Here is a 24,065-nt window from a genome sequence, read left to right as displayed (position 1 = left end):
ATGGTAAACATCTGGTGACTGTGTCATGGTACACATCTGGTGACTGTGTAATGGTACACATCTGGTGACTGTGTCATGGTAAACATCTGGTGACTGTGTCATGGTACACATCTGGTGACTGTGTCATGGTAAACATCTGGTGACTGTGTCATGGTACACATCTGGTGACTGTGTCATGGTACACATCTGGTGACTGTGTCATGGTAAACATCTGGTGACTGTGTCATGGTACACATCAGGTGACTGTGTCATGGTAAACATCTGGTGACTGTCATGGTAAACATCTGGTGACTGTGTCATGGTACACATCTGGTGACTGTGTCATGGTACACATCTGGTGACTGTGTCATGGTAAACATCTGGTGACTGTGTCATGGTAAACATCTGGTGACTGTGTCATGGTACACATCTGGTGACTGTGTCATGGTAAACATCTGGTGACTGTGTCATGGTAAACATCTGGTGACTGTGTCATGGTAAACATATGGTGACTGTGTCATGGTACACATCTGGTGACTGTGTCATGGTAAACATCTGGTGACTGTGTCATGGTAAACATATGGTGACTGTGTCATGGTACACATCTGGTGACTGTGTCATGGTACACATCTGGTGACTGTGTCATGGTAAACATCTGGTGACTGTGTCATGGTAAACATCTGGTGACTGTCATGGTACACATCTGGTGACTGTGTCATGGTACACATCTGGTGACTGTGTCATGGTACACATCTGGTGACTGTGTCATGGTACACATCTGGTGACTGTGTCATGGTAAACATCTGGTGACTGTGTCATGGTACACATCTGGTGACTGTGTCATGGTAAACATCTGGTGACTGTGTCATGGTACACATCTGGTGACTGTGTCATGGTACACATCTGGTGACTGTGTCATGGTACACATCTGGTGACTGTGTCACGTGGAACCTCAAGTGATGGTATGTGTCACACGCCAGGTGTTGGGATGCGTCACCTGGCACGCCAGGTGCCGGGAAGTGTCACCTGGCACACCAGGTGCCGGGAAGTGTCACCTGACACACCAGGTGCCGGGAAGTGTCACCTGACACGCCAGGTGCCGGGAAGTGTCACCTGACACGCCAGGTGCCGGGAAGTGTCACCTGACACGCCAGGTGCCGGGAAGTGTCACCTGACACGCCAGGTGCCGGGAAGTGTCACCTGACACACCAGGTGCCGGGAAGTGTCACCTGACACACCAGGTGCCGGGAAGTGTCACCTGACACACCAGGTGCCGGGAAGTGTCACCTGACACACCAGGTGCCGGGAAGTGTCACCTGACACACCAGGTGCCGGGAAGTGTCACCTGGCACACCAGGTGCCGGGAAGTGTCACCTGACACACCAGGTGCCGGGAAGTGTCACCTGGCACACCAGGTGCCGGGAAGTGTCACCTGGCACGCCAGGTGCCGGGAAGTGTCACCTGGCACGCCAGGTGCTGGGAAGTGTCACCTGGCACGCCAGGTGCCGGGAAGTGTCACCTGGCACGCCAGGTGCCGGGAAGTGTCACCTGGCACGCCAGGTGCCGGGAAGTGTCACCTGGCACGCCAGGTGCCGGGAAGTGGCACCTGGCACGCCAGGTGCCGGGAAGTGTCACCTGGCACGCCAGGTGCCGGGAAGCGTCACCTGGCACGCCAGGTGCCGGGAAGTGTCACCTGGCACGCCAGGTGCCGGGAAGCGTCACCTGGCACGCCAGGTGCCGGGAAGTGTCACCTGGCACGTCTGGTCATGTAACACGTAGCAACAAGTTGACAAATGGAAATAATGATGGTGTATGGTCTGTATATTACAATGTTTCTACCAAGAATAATGTGAATATATTATAGAGTACAATACAGAGATGCATAATGGTGTGTGTGTACATTGCATAGTTTAAGGCACTGCACAGTGTAGTTTTATCATGTTGTTACTGCTACTTATCATGTTGTTACTGCTACTTATCATGTTGTTACTGCTACTTATCATGTTGTTACTGCTACTTATCATGTTGTTACTGCTACTTATCATGTTGTTACTGCTACTTATCATGTTGTTACTGCTACTTATCATGTTGTTACTGCTACTTATCATGTTGTTACTGCTACTTATCATGTTGTTACTGCTACTTATCATGTTGTTACTGCTACTTATCATGTTGTTACTGCTACTTATCATGTTGTTAAACCCATCAATAAACATCCAGTATACAATGGTCATAAGAATGGCTTATTACACTGAGTAAGTTCTCACATGTGCTACTACAATACCCATCAGTCAAAATCAAATATTCTATATGTACAACATTTACAAATTGGTGGTAAAACATATAAAAGAACTTGTAAAATGGCCTACTGTGCTTCTTTATTGCCATGAACCCTAGAAATCACTCAAATGTTTTTAGGTCTTTTTTTTTAAATAAAGTCTTAATTTGTTTTAAACTTGTTATTTACTGCTTTCAGAAATATTTTGAATTAAGCAAATAAAGTGACACACATTCTGCTAGGCCAATAGCATTAACTTGCAGGCTTGGTCAACATTAAACAGTTTCCAGGTGCAGAACATCAATGCCAAGGTTCACTTTCCTTCCCGCCCATTACACATTACACTACACAATTCACAAGCACCAAAATGACTGTATGCACTACATTTCTACATTTTAACAGATATTCTGTTCATTTAAACAACCAGATCATGGAGACAAGTTTCTCAACTGTCACATGCTACTGTATGAACATAATCACACCTTAAATGGCATGATGGGTGGAGTCTGGTCACTGTGAGTCAGCCATTGGTATCCAGTTTAGACTATGTCGACGCTGCATGTGAGACTTTACATTCCACTTAAGGAGGCTGCGAAAAGGACAAAAGGGGCACTTGTGAGGTTTCTCCCCGGTGTGGATGCGCATGTGACGTTTGAGGTGATCGCGACGGCTGCTGGACCGCCCACACACAGGACAACGCAGTTGTCCACCCTCATCACCCATAAGCTCACCCAAAGAGCCACCAATTGGCGCACACACCAGCATCCTTCCTGCTTCTTCCAGCTGCAAAGAAACAGCCTCCATAAGTAGTGGACCTATGTGGGCCTTGAGCCACTGAGTGCTGCACATCCTTTAGTCTTTCTTTGTCTCATATTTACATATGTCTTCACTGTTTGAAAACAGCTATTCAAGTTGATACAAATGTATAGTGAAAATCTTTAATTCACACTGGAAAACTCCTATACAGTATTTTGCATTAGCTCAAACATTTTGTGGTATCCATATGGCTGATCCATTGTACACGAGTCATTTTTTAAATAAAATGTTCGTATAAAGTGTATAAAATATTTATTCTCGTGAAGCAAACAATAAAAATGTTTAAACTTTGTGAAGCTTTAAAGAAATTTTCAAGGTCGACTATTACATCATTTGTACTCAAGAATTGTGAACTATTACAGTATTTCATAGTTCTTATACTGTATTTATCATCACAATTGAAGCTCAATTTTCAATACAACACCAATGTAATCCCTAGAGAACCTCACTGATGTTTGTATTGATACCAACTTGATACCAGTATACTTTAGGATACCAGTATCAGTGTTGACATCTGCACTGCTACAAATGAGGCACCAGAGATCATACACTGCATGCTAGTATGCTTATAACACCTGAATTACAGGAACTGTCTCAAAGCACTAAGAATATACTTTCTTGCATGGACTAAGGCCAACCCCTAATGGGGGCCTCCCAGTAAGTCAGGCATCGGGGTTATAAACACACACACACACAAACTAGGTTTAAGTGTGTGTATTGAAATGTGTGTGTAAAATGTGTGTGTAAATGTTCGGGTTGAACTACTAAAGTTCAACCCGAGTAAATGTAAAGTAATGAAACTAGGCGGTGGAAACAGGAGGCCAGACACAGGATACAGAATGGGAGATGAAGTTCTTCATGAAACGGACAGAGAAAGATCTAGGAGTTGATATCACACCAAACCCGTCTCTTGAAGCTCACATCAAAAGAATAACATCGGCGGTGTATGCAAGGCTGGCTAACATCAGAACTGCTTTCAGGAACCTGTGCTAGGAATCATTCAGAACCTTGTATACCACATTATGTAAGACCAATCCTGGAATATGCAGCCCCAGCATGGAGCCTGTACCTTGTCAAGCACAAGACGAGGTTGGAAAAAGTTCAGAGGTATGCCATAGGCTAGTCCTAGAACTAAGAGGCACGAGTTACGAGGACAGGCTGCGTGAAATGCACCTCACAACACTGGAAGACAGAAGAGTAAGGGGAGACATGATAACCACCTACAAAATTCTCAGGGGAATTGACAAAGTGGACAAGGACAAACTCTTTAGCACGGGCAGGACACGAACAAGGGAACACAGGTGGAAACAGTGCCCAAATGAGCCACAAAGACATTAGAGCCAGAGCTAAACCCCCGCAAGCACAACTAGGTAAGTACAGTACACGTGTCCACAGAGACGTTAGAAAGAACTTTTTCAGTGTCAGAGTAGTTAGTAAATGGAATGCATTAGGAAGTGATGTGGTGGAGGCTGACTCCATACACAGTTTCAAATGTAGATATGATAGAGCCCAATAGGCTCAGGAATCTGTACACCAGTTGATTGACGGTTGAGAGGCGGGACCAAAGAGCCAGAGCTCAACCCCCGCAAGCACAATTAGGTGAGTACACACACATACATTGCGTGTGTGCGTGTGTAATTACCTAAGTGTAGTTACAGGATGAGAGCTACGCTCGTGGTATCCTGTCTTCCCAGCACGCTTTGTCATATAACACTTTGAAACTACTGATGGTCTTGGCCTCCACCACCTTCTCGCCTAACTTGTTCCAACCGTCTACCACTCTGCTTGCGAAAGTGAATTTTCTTATATATCTTAAGCATTTGCGTTCAGCTAGTTTAAATCTATGACCTCTTGTTCTTGAAGTTCCAGGTCTCAGGAAATCTTCCCTATCGATTTTATCAATTCCTGTTACTATTTTGTTTTTGTACGTAGTAATCATATCACCTCTTTTTATTGTCTTCTAGTTTTGGCATATTTAAATCCCTCTAACCTCTCCTTATAGCTCTTGCCCTTCAGTTCTGGGAGCCACTTAGTAGCATGTCTTTGCACCTTTTCCAGTTTGTTGATGTGCTTCTTAAGATATGGACACCACACAACAGGCTGCATATTCTAGCTTTGGCCTACCTTGAGGTGCTTCCGGGGCTTAGCGTCCCCGCGGCCCGTTCGTCGACCAGGCCTCCTGGTTGCTGGACTGATCAACCAGGCTGTTGGACGCGGCTGCTCGCAGCCTGGTTGATCAGGTATCCTTTGGAGGTGCTTATCCAGTTCTCTCTTGAACACTGTGAGGGGTCTGCCAGTTATGCCCCTTATATGTAGTGGAACCGTGTTGAACAGTCTTGGGCCTCTGATGTTGATAGAGTAGTCTCTCTGAGTACCTGTTGCACCTCTGCTTTTCAACAGGGGTATTCTGGTCTCATGTGATGTTATTTCTGTGTGCAGGTTTGGGACCAGCCCCTCAATTATTTTCCATGTATAGATTATTATGTATCTCCCCTGCCTGCGCTCAAGGGAGTACAGATTTAGGCTCTTTAGTCGGTCCCAGTAATTTAGATGTTTTACTGAGTGGATTCTAGCAGTAAAGGATCTCTGCATGCTCTCCAGGTCAGCAATTTCTCCAGCTATGAAAGGGGCTGTCATTGTGCAGCAGTACTCCACTCTAGAAAGCACAAGTGTTTTGAAAAGTATCATCATCGGTACAGCACCTCTAGTGTGAAAAGATCTTGTTATCCAACCTGTCATTTTTCTTGCAGTTGTGACGGCTACTTTATTGTGTTCTTTAAAGGTAAGGTCTTCCGACATGAGTACACCCAGATCCTTTATATTACCTTTTCGTTCTATGTTATGATTTGTCTGAGTTTTGTATGTGGTTTCCGTTTTTATATTTTAATTTTTTCCGTAGCGCATGAGCTGGAACTTATCTTCGTTAAACACCATATTATTTTCTGTAGCACATAGAAAGACATGATCTACATCTGATTGGAAGTTTGCCGTGTCCTCTATGTTGCCTACTCTCATGAAGATCCTAGTGTCATCTGCAAAGGATGATACAGTGCTATAGATTGTGTTCTTGTCTATGTCCGATATGAGGATGAGAAAAAGTACTGGAGCAAGCACAGTACCCTGGGGGACTGAGCTCTTCACGGTTGATAGGCTGGATTTTATTTTGTTGACTATTACACATTGGGTTCTGTTAGTCAGGAAATTGTAGATCCATCTGCCTATTTTTCCGGTAATTCCTTTTGAACGCATTTTATGTGCAATAACGCCATGGTCACATTTATCAACAAAATCCTTAGTGGAAGGGGAGTAAAGAACAAAGTGAAAGGGAACATGCTCCTGAAAACATAGATGGAGTTAAATAAAAAACATTGGAGTTGCAAGATATAATTCAGCTTAAGGTCCCAGATATTGTCGCATTATCAGAAACGAAACTTGAAGAAAATATTTTAAATGAAGTCGTACTCCCAAGGGGCTACTCAGTTTGGAGACTTGACAGGAAAACTAGGAAAGGGGGGAGGGGTGGCTGTGCTGGTGAAAGAACAGCTAAAGATAAGAGAGTTAATACTTAAAACCTCTGCAGGCAGGCAGGCAGGAATGTCACTAGTGCACTAAATCCCACCAGCCCTCCCAACACCAGACTTCCCAGATGCTATAAAACAATGTCAAAATGCAAACAGCTGTGATATATTGTACACAAGTTATAACTTGTGCTGCAACGTAGTGTACAAGAGTTTGTCATGAGTGCACTTACTGTGCGATGGAGAATGTTAATTGTTCTATATACAGTACTGTGTAGGAGGAAGCCATTGTATGTTGTACTGTGAAGGAGGAAGTTATTGTATGATGTACTGTGAAGGAGGAAGTTATTGCATGGTGTACTGTATAGGAGCCAGTTATTGCATGTTGTGTTGTACTGTTGTTGTTATATAATGGAATGTGAAAAATTACGTAATTCAGAGATAACACCACTAATGTAGTCCAAGAAATGTGTAAGTACTTCATTCATAATGATGTGCTCCCAGGAATCTTAGTGAAGTATCCAAAATATGCTTACTGTAGGTGCAGCTGCACATGACTGTAAAGCTGCCGTCCAGTTGGGTGGGTGTGGAGCACGACTAGTAACTGTGTGATTCACCATAGATGTAAAGTGCCTAATATAGCACTCTAATGTCACGCTAAAAAAATATATTTGGGACATTGATGAAAATAACATATATTAACATTGGACAATGTATTTATATGATATATATAACAAAATAGAGCATAATAACACAAATAATAATGAGTATGTTATTATGTATTACTCAGCAATGATATAAAGGCACCAACTGCATATCCACTTTGTGGACTCTTCTTACTACTATTCTTCTGTGTGTGTCGGACAGGTACTTGCATCTCTTTATTACTCCATAATCCTTCAGTTCCAGTTATTATGAGCTGTTCTCCTTATTAACAAAACGTTGTTATTTTTTAAAAATTCGTCTAAAATCATTTTCTGAAAATATTTTTATGAAAGTTTCACAACACTGAAGCCAATAAGTTGGAGATTTGTTTAACATTTTTCAGCTTTTTTACATAATTCAAATATTTTTCGCTATTAAACCCCCAACATGAGCGGTAATATGCGAGGTCTAACAGTTAAAGAGTACGAGTACATGCTTACAGCAGATCCTGTTAATACATGCTAACAACATCTTTGATAATTTTGTGATACCTGTACAGACAAGTTCCATTCCTTGTCTTGAATATACAGTACTGAGTTTAGAATGGATGGTGGCAGCCCTTTTCTACTTCTACTTTCTACCCTTCTACCTTTTTTACTTTTCTAATCTCCTCCTTGATCTCAAGTCTCTCCCTCTCATTCTAAACTTTTCCCTTTCCCTGAGCACTTCTCCCTCGTACCTCCCCACCTCCGACGCCTCTCTACCTCCGACGCCTCTCCACCTCCGACGCCTCCCCACTTCCCACGCCTCTCCACCACCTCCCACGCCTCTCCACCACCTCCCACACCTCTCCACCACCTCCCACGCCTCTCCACCACCTCCCACGCCTCTCCACCACCTCCCACGCCTCTCCACCACCTCCCACGCCTCTCCACCACCTCCCACACCTCTCCACCACCTCCCACGCCTCCCCACCTCCCACGCCTCTCCACCTCCTTACTCCTCTCCACCTCCTTATTCCTCTCCACCTCCTTACTCCTCTCCACCTCCTTACTCCTCTCCACCTCCTTACTCCTCTCCACCTCCTTGCTCCTCTCCACCTCCCACGCCTCTCTACCTCCTTACTCCTCTTTCTTTTCCCCTCTCATTTTCCGATATATTACATAGTGACTTGTGAGCCTCTTGTTGTCACTTGTGATATAAAAGATTATTGATGTGTATGTATTTGTGTAAATGATTGTATATACATATATGTACACGTGTATATAACATTAACAATTTTGTAACTAGCTCAAAAAGATTAGTCACTTGCTTAGCTAAATGAACTATGGGGTTCAGTTCCTGAACCATTCTGTGCCTCTGTAACCCTTTCCACCACCGCCCACGGGATGGGAATGGTGTGCATAGCAAAGAATGAAATTGAGAAATTGAATTGTACTGTGTAGGAGCAAGTTAGTGAGTGATCTACTGTGAAGGAGGAAGTTACTGAGTAATGTACAGTACTGTGAAGGAGCAAGTTACTGAGTGATCTACTGTGAAGGAGGAAGTTACTGGGTAATGTACAGTACTGTGAAGGAGCAAGTTACTGAGTGATCTACTGTGAAGGAGCAAGTTACTGGGTAATGTACAGTACTGTGAAGGAGCAAGTTACTGGGTAATGTACAGTACTGTGAAGGAGGAAGTTACTGAGTGATCTACTGTGAAGGAGGAAGTTACTGGGTAATGTACAGTACTGTGAAGGAGCAAGTTACTGAGTGATCTACTGTGAAGGAGGAAGTTACTGGGTAATGTACAGTACTGTGAAGGAGCAAGTTACTGAGTGATCTACTGTGAAGGAGCAAGTTACTGGGTAATGTACAGTACTGTGAAGGAGGAAGTTACTGAGTGATCTACTGTGAAGGAGCAAGTTACTGGGTAATGTACAGTACTGTGAAGGAGGAAGTTACTGAGTGATCTACTGTGAAGGAGGAAGTTACTGGGTAATGTACAGTACTGTGAAGGAGCAAGTTACTGAGTGATCTACTGTGAAGGAGGAAGTTACTGAGTGATCTACTGTGAAGGAGCAAGTTACTGAGTGATCTACTGTGAAGGAGCAAGTTACTGAGTGATCTACTGTGAAGGAGGAAGTTACTGAGTGATCTACTGTGAAGGAGGAAGTTACTGAGTGATCTACTGTGAAGGAGGAAGTTACTGGGTAATGTACAGTACTGTGAAGGAGCAAGTTACTGAGTGATCTACTGTGAAGGAGGAAGTTACTGGGTAATGTACAGTACTGTGAAGGAGCAAGTTACTGAGTGATCTACTGTGAAGGAGCAAGTTACTGGGTAATGTACAGTACTGTGAAGGAGCAAGTTACTGGGTAATGTACAGTACTGTGAAGGAGGAAGTTACTGAGTGATCTACTGTGAAGGAGGAAGTTACTGGGTAATGTACAGTACTGTGAAGGAGCAAGTTACTGAGTGATCTACTGTGAAGGAGGAAGTTACTGGGTAATGTACAGTACTGTGAAGGAGCAAGTTACTGAGTGATCTACTGTGAAGGAGCAAGTTACTGGGTAATGTACAGTACTGTGAAGGAGGAAGTTACTGAGTGATCTACTGTGAAGGAGGAAGTTACTGAGTGATGTACTGTGAAGGAGCAAGTTACTGAGTGATCTACTGTGAAGGAGGAAGTTACTGAGTGATGTACTGTGAAGGAGCAAGTTACTGAGTGATCTACTGTGAAGGAGCAAGTTACTGAGTGATCTACTGTGAAGGAGCAAGTTACTGAGTGATGTACTGTGAAGGAGCAAGTTACTGAGTGATCTACTGTGAAGGAGGAAGTTACTGAGTGATGTACTGTGAAGGAGCAAGTTACTGAGTGATCTACTGTGAAGGAGGAAGTTACTGAGTGATGTACTGTGAAGGAGCAAGTTACTGAGTGATCTACTGTGAAGGAGCAAGTTACTGAGTGATCTACTGTGAAGGAGGAAGTTACTGAGTGATGTACTGTGAAGGAGGAAGTTACTGAGTGATCTACTGTGAAGGAGCAAGTTACTGGGTAATGTACAGTACTGTGAAGGAGGAAGTTACTGAGTGATCTACTGTGAAGGAGCAAGTTACTGGGTAATGTACAGTACTGTGAAGGAGGAAGTTACTGAGTGATGTACTGTGAAGGAGCAAGTTACTGAGTGATGTACTGTGAAGGAGCAAGTTACTGAGTGATCTACTGTGAAGGAGGAAGTTACAAGAACTCATTTGCTTCTTTATCTTTATTTATCACAATATTAATTAAGTCGTCTTTGAATATATCAGGAGCAAACAATATTCAGGAAAGTTCTTATATATCTAAAATGTTTCCACAAGCTCAATTCCAAAGGTGAGTGGAGGCGGTAGATACCGCAAGGCGCCAACCGCTGGGTCCAGCCCCAGTCTCACCTGTGTAATATACCATAAGGGACTGGCGCTGACCACTGGGTCCTGCCCCAGTCTCACCTGTGTAATATACCATAAGGGACTGGCGCCGACCACTGGGTCCTGCCCCAGTCTCACCTGTGTAATATACCATAAGGGACTGGCGCCGACCACTGGGTCCTGCCCCAGTCTCACCTGTGTAATATACCATAAGGGACTGGCGCCGACCGCTGGGTCCAGCCCAGTCTCACCTGTGCAATATACCATTACAAATGACCAACTTTTAAAAACTCAATAATTACCAAGTAACACACAAATTTTCACCACTGTAGAAAAAGCGATAACCTTAAACCACTAATGACTACATAACTGAGTATACAATATACTACATCTTTCTCAATACAACACGAGTGTTACATTACTTGTGCAGACGAGGAGTCACAATAACCTAGCTGAAATATGTTGACAAAACCACACACACTAGAAAGTGAAGGGACGACGACATTTTGGTCCATCCTGGACCATTCTCAAGTTGATTGTTCGACTTGAGAATGGTCCAGGACGGAGAATGGTCGTCGTCCCTTAACTTTATAGTGTGTAGTTTGGTCAACATGTTTCATTACTTCTCGGTACTGTGCATCACATAACACAGTACGAGTGTTACATCACTTCTCGGTACTATGCATATCATTGGCTACAGTGAATCTCAAAGGAAACCTTACAACTCAACAATACAAAAGTTCTGGTTTTGATTTTCATTGTGTCTCCTGGACATGAAGATACATATGCTGCAAGACTGATGATATTGCTAATATATGCAGGTCAGGTGTGTACTGAGAACATGTGCCTACAGGCAGGTCAGGTGTGTACCGAGAACATGTGACTACAGGCAGGTCAGGTGTGTACCGAGAACAAGTCCCATGTGATCACAGGCAGGTCAGGTGTGTACCGAGAACATGTGACTACAGGCAGGTCAGGTGTGTACCGAGAACATGTGACTACAGGCAGGTCAGGTGTGTACCGAGAACATGTGACTACAGGCAGGTCAGGTGTGTACCGAGAACATGTGACTACAGGCAGGTCAGGTGCGTACCGAGAACAAGTCCCATGTGATCACAGGCAGGTCAGGTGTGTACCGAGAACATGTGACTACAGGCTTGTCAAGAGTGTACTGAGCTGTGTGCATGCACACGGAGCATATGCACACGGAGCATATGCACACGGAGCATATGCACACGGAGCACATGCACACGGAGCACATGCACACGGAGCACATGCACAGAGAGCATATGCACACGGAGGACATGCACAGAGAGCATATGCACACGGAGCATATGCACACGGAGCACATGCACAGAGAGCATATGCACAGGGAGCATATGCACAGAGAGCACATGCACACGGAGCACATGCACACGGAGCACATGCACAGAGAGCATATGCACAGGGAGCATATGCACAGGGAGCATATGCACAGGGAGCATATGCACAGAGAGCACATGCACACGGAGCATATGCACAGAGAGCACATGCACAGAGAGCACATGCACACGGAGCATATGCACAGAGAGCACATGCACAGGGAGCATATGCACAGGGAGCATATGCACAGGGAGCATATGCACAGGGAGCATATGCACACGGAGCATATGCACACGGAGCATATGCACACGGAGCATATGCACACAGAGCATTTGCACACAGCATATGCACACGGAGCATATGCACAGGGAGCATATGCACAGGGAGCATATACACAGGGAGCATATGTACACGGAGCATATGCACATTGCATCAACCACACCATGTACAGTACTGTCAATTTAATGTTAAGTTGAATGGTTCAAAAATTAAAAGACTAACAAATTGGCCATACCTATATTGTTGCTAAATATAACACAGTAAATAATGGTTACATTAACATGAGGGTGCACCAATGTCAGCCACGAGGGCCAACTAAACATTAATAATGGTCCAGTTGAATACAAGTGTGGGAGACACGTCTTCACTCTCCGCTCTCAACACCACACAAACTACAACTCTCAGTAATCCGACACAATAAAACTAAAACAATCTGAATTTGCAACAAAAATTAAATGCAAAACTATACTTATAAAATATAGAAAAAGGGCCATTTCAGGGCCAACTGAGAAAGAGAGAGTGGAAATTAATTGATGTCACAAGCAATACAAATATTCTTCAGAGTATCAATTCCAGTTGTGACGCGCAACACGGCCGGGTACCAAACAAGACGTCACACGACACCACATGACACGTGCCAACACAATACACATCACCTCACCAGTTGTCATATGCCACATGGCACTGTGACACACACTATATCTTGTCTTATCACCTGATATGTCACAATAGAGCAGTGTGATACAACATTTCACCAGGCATGATGTGCCATACAGTAATACAGTAGTGTGATACAACACTTTACCAGGCATGATGTGCCATACAGTAGTGATACAACACTTCACCAGGCATGATGTGCCATACAGTAGTGTGATACAACACTTCACCAGGCATGATGTGCCATACAGTAGTGTGATACAACACTTCACCAGGCATGATGTGCCATACAGTAGTGTGATACAACACTTCACCAGGCATGATGTGCCATACAGTAATACAGTAGTGTGATACAACACTTTACCAGGCATGATGTGCCATACAGTAGTGATACAACACTTCACCAGGCATGATGTGCCATACAGTAGTGATACAACACTTCACCAGGCATGATGTGCCATACAGTAGTGTGATACTACACTTCACCAGGCATGATGTGCCATACAGTAGTGTGATACAACACTTCACCAGGCATGATGTGCCATACAGTAGTGATACAACACTCTACCAGGCATGATGTGCCATACAGTAGTGTGATACAACACTTCACCAGGCATGATGTGCCATACAGTAGTGTGAGACAGAACAGTTTGATGTGAGAACTTAAGTCATTACATTTTGCCATCCACCACATACTAACATCCACCACATACTAACATCCAACCATTTTCACTACAATTCCCTTGAAATATCTCTCAATATTGACTAACAATATTTTCACATGTTGTATATATTAATACAAATTATGTTTTGAACATTTCAAACGGAGCTGTTAACGATAAATTTTTGTCTTATATAAATGTAACAATATAAATATAAATCTATTGTACAACAACCATGCTCAGCTTTGTGTGAAAACTGAAATTAATATTGTGTAAAACTGATAACATGACCTAAATAGCCATTATCAAACTTCAATCCAGCATGTAGCAACATTTCAAATTACTGAACGTGTTCTGACTCTTATGTCAACAGTTAAAACTGTTGTTACAGGCATCCCAATTATTCCAAAAATAGTATACAGAAAAATCATATTTGTTTCCCCCTATAATCACCAATATAAAAACCCTTTAACATAAGTTCCCCACTTGGCAATGAGTGTTTTTCTCAAGTCCTTGTCTATTGCACAGCATTGGGTCTCGAACATTACCTATTCAGAATAATAGGCAAAGTAACTTTTACATACAGTATGTGCCTCTACTCTGCCCTTGGGTGTGCACGCACCCGCTACCTCGGGCTCGGGCATGCGCACACCCAATCCTCCACTCTGCCCTCGGGTGTACACATTCCTGCTACCTCCCCACTGCCCACGGGCAAGCATGCACCCACACCCTCACTCTGCCCTTTGGCATGCTCGCACCCCACTCTGCCCTCAGGTGTGTACACACAATGTATGACTCCTCATTTTTGCATGTGTGTATGCCTTGCGTTGGTTCCAAGGATCAACATTCCTGCAGCAGTGAGAGAGACAAGGCCTCGTGGTTAGTGGCCTCATCAACTCCCTCACTATCTACTTGCACTCTTTCACTGTCTACCAAGGTTATAACCTATTCCACAAGTTACACATCACAAAAACACATCTTTTTATTTTTCAACTTTCTTGGCTTGTCATAGGTTAAGCACTTTTGTAAAAAAAAAAAAAAAAAAAAAAAAAAAAAAAAAAAAAAAAAAAAAAAAAAAAGAGGGTTTTCATTTAAAAAGGTATTTTTATTGGATCTAAGAACTGATACCAATAATGGTATAGTAGCCATCTATCCAATTGTGTGTGTAGGAGCAACTGTCACACATCTCATGACATGTTTCTTCATATTGCTGCGATCATTGGAGCGACGACCACATCGTGGACACCTATAGTTTTTGACACCTGTGTGAACTGTCACATGCCTGCGGAAGTTGCTGCGGTCATTGGTTCCATAATTACAGAAGGGACAGCGAAAACGTGCATTTGCAGTAGGAGAGTGTGTGGTAGAGTGAATAAGCCACTGTGCCTGACCCGAGCATACTTGGCCACAAATGGAACAGGTGTATGGACCACAATCGCCACCTGCCAATCCGCCACCTGCCACTCTGCCGTCACCCACCTACGGAGAGGAGACACATTGTAGCAGCCACTTCAACTGTATGGCCATCAACCTTCACCCTTTAATTGCATCAATCTAAGCAAACAAGAAAGCAGTGTTTACTGTTTTTATTAAAACTATTCATATACTAAAAGAACTTAGACTATGAATGAACAAGACCAAATGTTACCAACTCCCAAAAACAGTAAAATCGGTCTACTTCTGAACTTTAAGAACAGCAAAGGCTTCTATCATAAATCAATCATACAACCTAAACCTCTCACAAGGTGAATGCACTTTAAGGAAGTTCCATTTCTGCAGTCCTGTGAATAGTTTACAATACTGTACTCTATAATGTACTGCACATTACTCTACAAGAATACTGTACAACAATGCACTCTCATTACTGTACAGCAATTAAATTATTCATTTACAGTAATTTTAAAGAGGACTTGGAATGTGACTGAAAATATATTAAAATAGGCGCTCGGTAATCCAGTGTGGTAACCCGAAAATTCTAATAATCCACAAGATTTCATGTTTGAGTTTTTCACTTTTTATAGGCCTTTTAACCCGAAGAGTGTGTTGGGTTACCATGATTTCTGTTGGATAAGAAACCTGAATGTATTCAAGTTCAAGTGCTTAATCAACAACTCAAAAAGCCGACTTTGATTACCTTGACTTCCGCCGGACAAGAAATCTGTATTCATTGGAGGTCAAGTGTTTTACTCCGCAATCCCAAAGCCACTTCAGGTTACCATGATGATGATGTCATGCTACTAAACAAAATGTGGCAACTAATGCCCATAACATTCACCTGGGCTCTAGGAGACTCGAGCCACGGACACCACGCATGTCAGGCCCTAGCTCTATCTACACATAATGCTCATAACATTATAATTCAATGCCCAAAACATTAATTACATTAAGTTGCATTAATAAAATAAAATAGAATAAAATAAATATAATATCTAATATTAGGACAAATAATAATTGTTAAAAACCGAATGTACTGACTGTACATTGTATTTCTCAGGTAAAATATGGGATTTATTTTCTGTATGGTCGCCTACAGAGAACCTATACGGCACACATAGAAACGATAAAACATCTAAATTATTGGGACTGTCTCAAAGCTCTCAAAATGTACTCTCTGGAAGGGAGACGAAAAAGATATCAAATATTACATGAAAGATACTGGAAGGCCAGGTCCCTAATTTGAACAGTAGAATAACAACATACTGGGTGAAAGATATGGAAGGAAATGCAGAATAGAACTACTGTCGAGAGGAGTAGAGGTGCCATAGGAACAATCAGAGAACACTGCCTGAACATCAGGAGTGTATGCTGTCAATACCCTCCTGGAAAGCATTTAGAAACATTGCCAGCACAAAGGTGGATGTCTTCACAAGCACTTGACAAGTTCTTGCAAGAAATGCCAGCCCAACCGGGTTGTAGTGGATATGTGGGCTTGCAGGCCACTCCAAGCAAAAGCTTTTTGGATCAAATTACAGTATCACATGTTGAGCCTGGCCAAGGGCCAGGTTTGTGGAGAATAACTCCCAAAACCCTCTCCAGGTATGTTCCAGGTATTCTACCTAATGTACCACAAGTGAACCTATGCAGACCCAGTCAAGTCTGGCCTGAGGCCGGGCTTGGGGAGTAACAGAACTCTCAGAACCCCATCAAGCAGGTATAACCCAGCCATGTGCTTTCTCTTCTCACGTGATTGACCAGTGTCGTCCCATTACTGAACGATTCTCTTTCCCAACTTTTGTTTTAATAACCAATAATTTTCTTGCAAAGACTATGGTAGCAATAGGCATGGAGGAGTTAAGACGAAAGTTATTAAATTCATTAAACGTCTTAGAGTGACTGAACTTTGAGAAAAGGTCCTGTCAGCTGTGACTGTTGCCAAGGATTTTGGTATAGGTGTAAGTACCATCACCACTATAAAGAAACAAAGATAAATACAAGATATACCAGCCCATCCTCCTGTTTTGCCAGTACAGTATGTACTTATGGTAACGACGAGGACCAGAGTACATATACGTCGTACAACACAATTAGAAAGTAGAAATCGGTACTATTGAATTTGGAGAAACCGGAAAAGATTTTTCTATTTATGTTGCAAAGATAAACTAAATAAACCTTGCCAGGCGGTTGGGCACCTGACAGCTGGGTGGAAAGCGCTTCGCATTCGTGGTCCTCAGGTTCCGGGTTCGATCCCTGGTGGAAGCGGAGACAAATGGGCAAAATGTTTTTTTCACCCCTGATGCCCCTGTTCATAGCAGTAAATATGTACCTGGGAGTAAGACAGCTGCTATGGGCTGCTTCCTGGGGGTGTGTAACAAAAAGGAGGTCTGGTCGAGGACCGGGCCGCGGGGACGCTATGCCCCGAAATCACCTCAAGATAACCTTACCGTCCTAGGTCAGATGCATGCTATCTGAGACCTAATACAGTACGTGTGTGCTACACTAGGCCTAGAAATATTTAAAACTTTTTAGCTTCAGTTTTTCAGACTATAAAGTGAATAGTACAAAATTCTACTATCTAATTGCTTATTACATCAATCTTTGTACTATGGTGCAAATAGTTACAAACACTATCTAAACAGACAGAGGTGTGTCGGGGCACAAAGATAACAAGGACAGGTTATCAACAAGGGTGTGTGTATCGGGGCACAAAGATAACAAGGACAGGTTATCAACAAGGGTGTGTGTGTCGGGGCACAAAGATAACAAGGACAGGTTGTCAACAAGGGTGTGTGTCGGGGCACAAAGATAACAAGGACAGGTTGTCAACAAGGGTGTGTGTCGGGGCACAAAGATAACAAGGACAGGTTATCAACAAGGGTGTGTGTCGGGGCACAAAGATAACAAGGACAGGTTATCAACAAGGGTGTGTGTCGGGGCACAAAGATAACAAGGACAGGTTATCAACAAGGGTGTGTGTCAGGGCACAAAGATAACAAGGACAGGTTATCAACAAGGGTGTGTGTCGGGGCACAAAGATAACAAGGACAGGTTATCAACAAGGGTGTGTGTCGGGGCACAAAGATAACAAGGACAGGTTATCAACAAGGGTGTGTGTTGGGGCACAAAGATAACAAGGACAGGTTATCAACAAGGGTGTGTGTGTCGGGGCACAAAGATAACAAGGACAGGTTGTCAACAAGGGTGTGTGTCGGGGCACAAAGATAACAAGGACAGGTTGTCAACAAGGGTGTGTGTCGGGGCACAAAGATAACAAGGACAGGTTATCAACAAGGGTGTGTGTCGGGGCACAAAGATAACAAGGACAGGTTATCAACAAGGGTGTGTGTCGGGGCACAAAGATAACAAGGACAGGTTATCAACAAGGGTGTGTGTGTCGGGGCACAAAGATAACAAGGACAGGTTGTCAACAAGGGTGTGTGTCGGGGCACAAAGATAACAAGGACAGGTTGTCAACAAGGGTGTGTGTCAGGGCACAAAGATAACAAGGACAGGTTATCAACAAGGGTGTGTGTCAGGGCACAAAGATAACAAGGACAGGTTATCAACAAGGGTGTGTGTCGGGGCACAAAGATAACAAGGACAGGTTATCAACAAGGGTGTGTGTGTCGGGGCACAAAGATAACAAGGACAGGTTATCAACAAGGGTGTGTGTGTCGGGGCACAAAGATAACAAGGACAGGTTGTCAACAAGGGTGTGTGTCGGGGCACAAAGATAACAAGGACAGGTGGTCAACAAGGGTGTGTGTCGGGGCACAAAGATAACAAGGACAGGTTATCAACAAGGGTGTGTGTGTCGGGGCACAAAGATAACAAGGACAGGTTATCAACAAGGGTGTGTGTCGGGGCACAAAGATAACAAGGACAGGTTATCAACAAGGGTGTGTGTGTGTCGGGGCACAAAGATAACAAGGACAGGTTATCAACAAGGGTGTGTGTGTCGGGGCACAAAGATAACAAGGACAGGTTATCAACAAGGGTGTGTGTGTCGGGGCACAAAGATAACAAGGACAGGTTATCAACAAGGGTGTGTGTGTCGGGGCACAAAGATAACAAGGACAGGTTATCAACAAGGGTGTGTGCTGGTGCTGGCGGCACACACAACCACACAGGCAACTGCTGCCAACTCCAACAAACCCAACAACCTTAAAACATTGCTTGGACAATCTGCCTGTGAAAAATTATAGCTCAATGAATGTATTGTTTATACAGGAAAATCTTCTCTAGTGGTTTCATGGTTGTTTGTAAGGATATTTCTGACCATCTAATCAAGAAACACAAAGTGAGGCCAAGTGAAGTTTGGACTCTGCTTTTGCTGGATCATGCACTCTCTCTTAATACAAGTACCATCTCTTTCATCCAGCCTATGGATCAAGCAGTTATCTGTGCCACCAAGAGGTTGTACACCAAAAAGATGTTAAATGAAGTTTGGGTGGTTTTACCTAATGAGGAAGATGAACTTGGTGTAGATACCAGGGCAAAAAAAACATTTTAAAATTTTAAAAGATATATTATTAAGGAAACTATATATGCACACTATAACTGAGCCAAAGTATCGAGGTAAATCAAGAAGTTGACTTTCAAGAATTTGTCAAAGAAACTTCTCACAGCTCCGGTAAATAAGGCAGAAAATTTGAGTTTTGAGGAACTTGCTGATGAAATTCATGGCGTGTTCTGATATGGTGGTGAAAATTTTGAGGCAGAAAGTGGTTAAATGGCTAGAAAGGGATGCTAATGACCAAAGACATGGTATGCTGAGCAAAGAAGAGTCTCTAATCAGTTACAGGTGAGCCAGATAAAGACGAGGATGGTGAAAATGAGGACAGAGGAAGCACCACTCGCAACTAAACCCAATGATATCATGTTTTGTATTGACAAATAAATTTTTCATCCAACAGTGCATGTTCAGACATTGGAAATTTATATCAATGCTTCAGGTTGGGCAAAGAACTCGACATAAAAGTGACCAATGAAAAAAGGCGGCATGCTTAACATTTTCAATTCATAAGAAAAGAAAGTAGCGGTCCTTCAACCAGCGAAGTCTCACAACAAGCCAAGGCCCTTCAGCCAGTGGTGTCTCACAACAAGCCAAGGCCCTTCAACCAGTGGTGTCTCACAAGCAAGCCAAGGCCCTTCAACCAGCGAAGTCTCACAACAAGCCAAGGCCCTTCAACCAGTGGTGTCTCACAAGCAAGCCAAGGCCCTTCAACCAGTGGTGTCTCACAACAAGCCAAGGCCCTTCAACCAGTGGTGTCTCACAACAAGCCAAGGCCCTTCAACCAGTGGTGTCTCACAACAAGCCAAGGCCCTTCAACCAGTGGTGTCTCACAACAAGCCAAGGCCCTTCAACCAGTGGTGTCTCACAAGCAAGCCAAGGCCCTTCAACCAGTGGTGTCTCACAACAAGCCAAGGCCCTTCAACCAGTGGTGTCTCACAGGCAAGCCAAGGCCCTTCAACCAGTGGTGTCTCACAAGCAAGCCAAGGCCCTTCAACCAGTGGTGTCTCACAACAAGCCAAGGCCCTTCAACCAGTGGTCTCTCACAACAAGCCAAGGCCCTTCAACCAGTGGTGTCTCACAACAAGCCAAAGCCCTTCAACCAGTGGTGTCTCACAACAAGCCAAGGCCCTTCAACCAGTGGTGTCTCACAACAAGCCAAGGCCCTTCAACCAGTGGTGTCTCACAAGCAAGCCAAGGCCCTTCAACCAGTGAAGTCCCACAAGCAAGCCAAGGTCCTTCAACCAGTGAAGTCCCTCACAAGCAAGCCAAGGCCCTTCAACCAGTGAAGTCCCACAAGCAAGCCAAGGCCCTTCAACCAGTGAAGTCCCTCACAAGCAAGCCAAGGCCCTTCAACCAGTGAAGTCCCACAAGCAAGCCAAGGCCTTTCAACCAGTGAAGTCCCACAAGCAAGCAAAGGTCCTTCAACCAGTGAAGTCCCACAAGCAAGCAAAGGTCCTTCAACCAGTGAAGTCCCACAAGCAAGCCAAGGCCCTTCAACCAGTGAAGTCCCTCACAAGCAAACCAAGGTCCTTCAACCAGTGAAGTCCCTCACAAGCAAACCAAGGTCCTTCAACCAGTGGTGTCTCACAAGCAAGCCAAGGCCCTTCAACCAGTGGTGTCTCACAACAAGCCAAAGCCCTTCAACCAGTGGTGTCTCACAAGCAAGCCAAGGCCCTTCAACCAGTGAAGTCCCACAAGCAAGCCAAGGTCCTTCAACCAGTGAAGTCCCTCACAAGCAAGCCAAGGCCCTTCAACCAGTGAAGTCCCACAAGCAAGCCAAGGCCCTTCAACCAGTGAAGTCCCTCACAAGCAAGCCAAGGCCCTTCAACCAGTGAAGTCCCACAAGCAAGCAAAGGCCCTTCAACCAGTGAAGTCTCACAAGCAAGCCAAGGCCCTTCAACCAGTGAAGTCCCACAAGCAAGCCAAGGTCCTTCAACCAGTGAAGTCCCTCACAAGCAAGCCAAGGCCCTTCAACCAGTGAAGTCCCACAAGCAAGCCAAGGCCCTTCAACCAGTGAAGTCCCTCACAAGCAAGCCAAGGCCCTTCAACCAGTGAAGTCCCACAAGCAAGCCAAGGCCTTTCAACCAGTGAAGTCCCACAAGCAAGCAAAGGTCCTTCAACCAGTGAAGTCCCACAAGCAAGCAAAGGTCCTTCAACCAGTGAAGTCCCACAAGCAAGCCAAGGCCCTTCAACCAGTGAAGTCCCTCACAAGCAAACCAAGGTCCTTCAACCAGTGAAGTCCCTCACAAGCAAACCAAGGTCCTTCAACCAGTGGTGTCTCACAAGCAAGCCAAGGCCCTTCAACCAGTGGTGTCTCACAACAAGCCAAAGCCCTTCAACCAGTGGTGTCTCACAAGCAAGCCAAGGCCCTTCAACCAGTGAAGTCCCACAAGCAAGCCAAGGTCCTTCAACCAGTGAAGTCCCTCACAAGCAAGCCAAGGCCCTTCAACCAGTGAAGTCCCACAAGCAAGCCAAGGCCCTTCAACCAGTGAAGTCCCTCACAAGCAAGCCAAGGCCCTTCAACCAGTGAAGTCCCACAAGCAAGCAAAGGCCCTTCAACCAGTGAAGTCTCACAAGCAAGCCAAGGCCCTTCAACCAGTGAAGTCCCACAAGCAAGCCAAGGTCCTTCAACCAGTGAAGTCCCTCACAAGCAAGCCAAGGCCCTTCAACCAGTGAAGTCCCACAAGCAAGCCAAGGCCCTTCAACCAGTGAAGTCCCTCACAAGCAAGCCAAGGCCCTTCAACCAGTGAAGTCCCACAAGCAAGCCAAGGCCCTTCAACCAGTGAAGTCCCTCACAAGCAAGCCAAGGCCCTTCAACCAGTGAAGTCTCACAAGCAAGCCAAGGTCCTTCAACCAGTGAAGTCCCACAAGCAAGCCAAGGCCTTTCAACCAGTGAAGTCCCACAAGCAAGCCAAGGTCCTTCAACCAGTGAAGTCCCACAAGCAAGCCAAGGCCCTTCAACCAGTGAAGTCCCACAAGCAAGCCAAGGCCCTTCAACGAGAGAGGCTTCAGCAGCTGGCAGTCAAACCTAATCTTGCCAAGCTTATGTACAGTAATTTGTAGTATTGTATTAGGTTAGGTACATAAACAATATTGAAGCCTTCACAAAGCAAGCTGACGAACTGCAACTAGGTGAAATTTCTGTTAATACTGTAAATACAGGGAGTTCCCACTTTACGGACATTCGTCCATATGACCATTCTCCCAGGTCCCCCATTTACCTCCTTCATGCATAAAATTATTGTACTAACTTGCTGGCTCATCCCTTTGAATTTTGCAGCAGCTCAAAAGTCAGTGTGGCAGCCATATGGAGTACAGTATTATTTGGGTGTGGAAGGGTGGGGTGGGGTGAGAAGGGGTGGGGGAAAGGAATTGTGTGATACCCAGTGGCCTCAAGTCCTCAATGACCAACACTCACATGATTTGATCATGTTTATTCTATTAGTGGGGTGGGGGCCTAGGCTAGAGATAGGAGGGTGAGGAGACTTTTACTCACGAGGCCAACTACAAAATGGCAGACCACCAATACAGTACACATGTATTTTAATTTATTAATTCATGTAATTATACCACTCCACTCTTCAAAAACAGCTAACTAAATAAGGATTGTTGATAAACTGTCCTAAAAATATTTTGCAACAGAATAGGCAATGGTGTTCAAAATACTAATAATTAAGAACTCGAGGAACACACTACCTTTTCCCTGTTCTCTTCACCGGTGGATGTTACGACCGGTCTCCTCCTGCAACGACTCCACACCACGTCCCTCACACCTTGTCCAACTCTCATTAATTTCTTGATATCTCAAAGGAATTACATTGACTTACTATGAAACTGCCCACTTGGCACCCCAAAGGACAATCACAGAACTTATGTCTAATCACGGAGCGTAGCCAGGACAGTGGTCACCCCAATTCTCACAGGGAAAGCCATGATACATACTAGTATTAGTTGGACATTAGAACATTAGTTATATGTATTAGAGCATTCTACTGTTATCATTTGCCACCTGTCCTCCAATATTTTCCATACACCATATATATTATTTCATATCTCTCTCATCTCCTTTCTAGAGTGTACATTTTGAGGGCTTTGAGACGATCCCAATAGTTTAGGTGTTTTTCGTGTGTGTGCTGTATATATTCTCTGTATTCCCTTTATTTCATCAATATCACCTGCTCTGAAGGGGAAGCCGAGTATGGAGCAATACTCAAGGCAGAACAGCACCAGTAACTTCAATAGTATGAGCACTGTGATGGGATCCCTGGATTTGAAGGTTCTTATAATCCATCCTTTAATTTGTCTAGCTGATGCTATATTTGCTTTGTTATGCTTCCTGAATGTTAGGTCATTAGACATCATTATTCCCAAATCCTTTACATGTTGTTTTCGTATTATGGGCAGATTTCAGGAGGTAGTAAAACTGATGCAAAGAATTAAAGATCGATAGCTCTAACATCGCACATCATAAAAATCTTTGAAAGAATGCTAAGTAGTAAGATCACAAAACACATCTAATCACAG

At 44.2% G+C, this 24,065-nt stretch overlaps 1 protein-coding gene across 24 annotated transcripts in view; it reads right to left on the bottom strand.

Annotated features, from left to right (window-relative positions):
* LOC123772612 (protein bric-a-brac 2) overlaps window positions 1–24,065 on the bottom strand; it is a 309,393-nt gene that overhangs the window by 181,227 nt on the left and 104,101 nt on the right. For 2 of the 24 annotated variants that reach the window (XM_045765852.2, XM_069303594.1), the window contains one exon: window positions 2,740–3,040. The exons of 19 other annotated variants lie outside the window; for them this stretch is intronic. In XM_045765852.2, the coding sequence (XP_045621808.1) occupies window positions 2,768–3,040 (273 nt within the window). In that variant the 3' untranslated portion in view covers window positions 2,740–2,767. Of the gene's footprint in view, window positions 1–2,739; window positions 3,041–10,471; window positions 15,068–24,065 lie in introns of those variants that run through there. 3 more of the 24 variants (XM_069303592.1, XM_045765846.2, XM_045765857.2) reach the window with 2 other exon arrangements.

This window comes from Procambarus clarkii, chromosome 50 (assembly GCF_040958095.1).
Source record: "Procambarus clarkii isolate CNS0578487 chromosome 50, FALCON_Pclarkii_2.0, whole genome shotgun sequence".
NCBI lineage: Eukaryota > Metazoa > Arthropoda > Malacostraca > Decapoda > Cambaridae > Procambarus > Procambarus clarkii.
The sequence above is the reverse complement of the archived record's forward strand: the minus strand, read 5'-3'. Positions and strand labels throughout refer to the sequence as shown.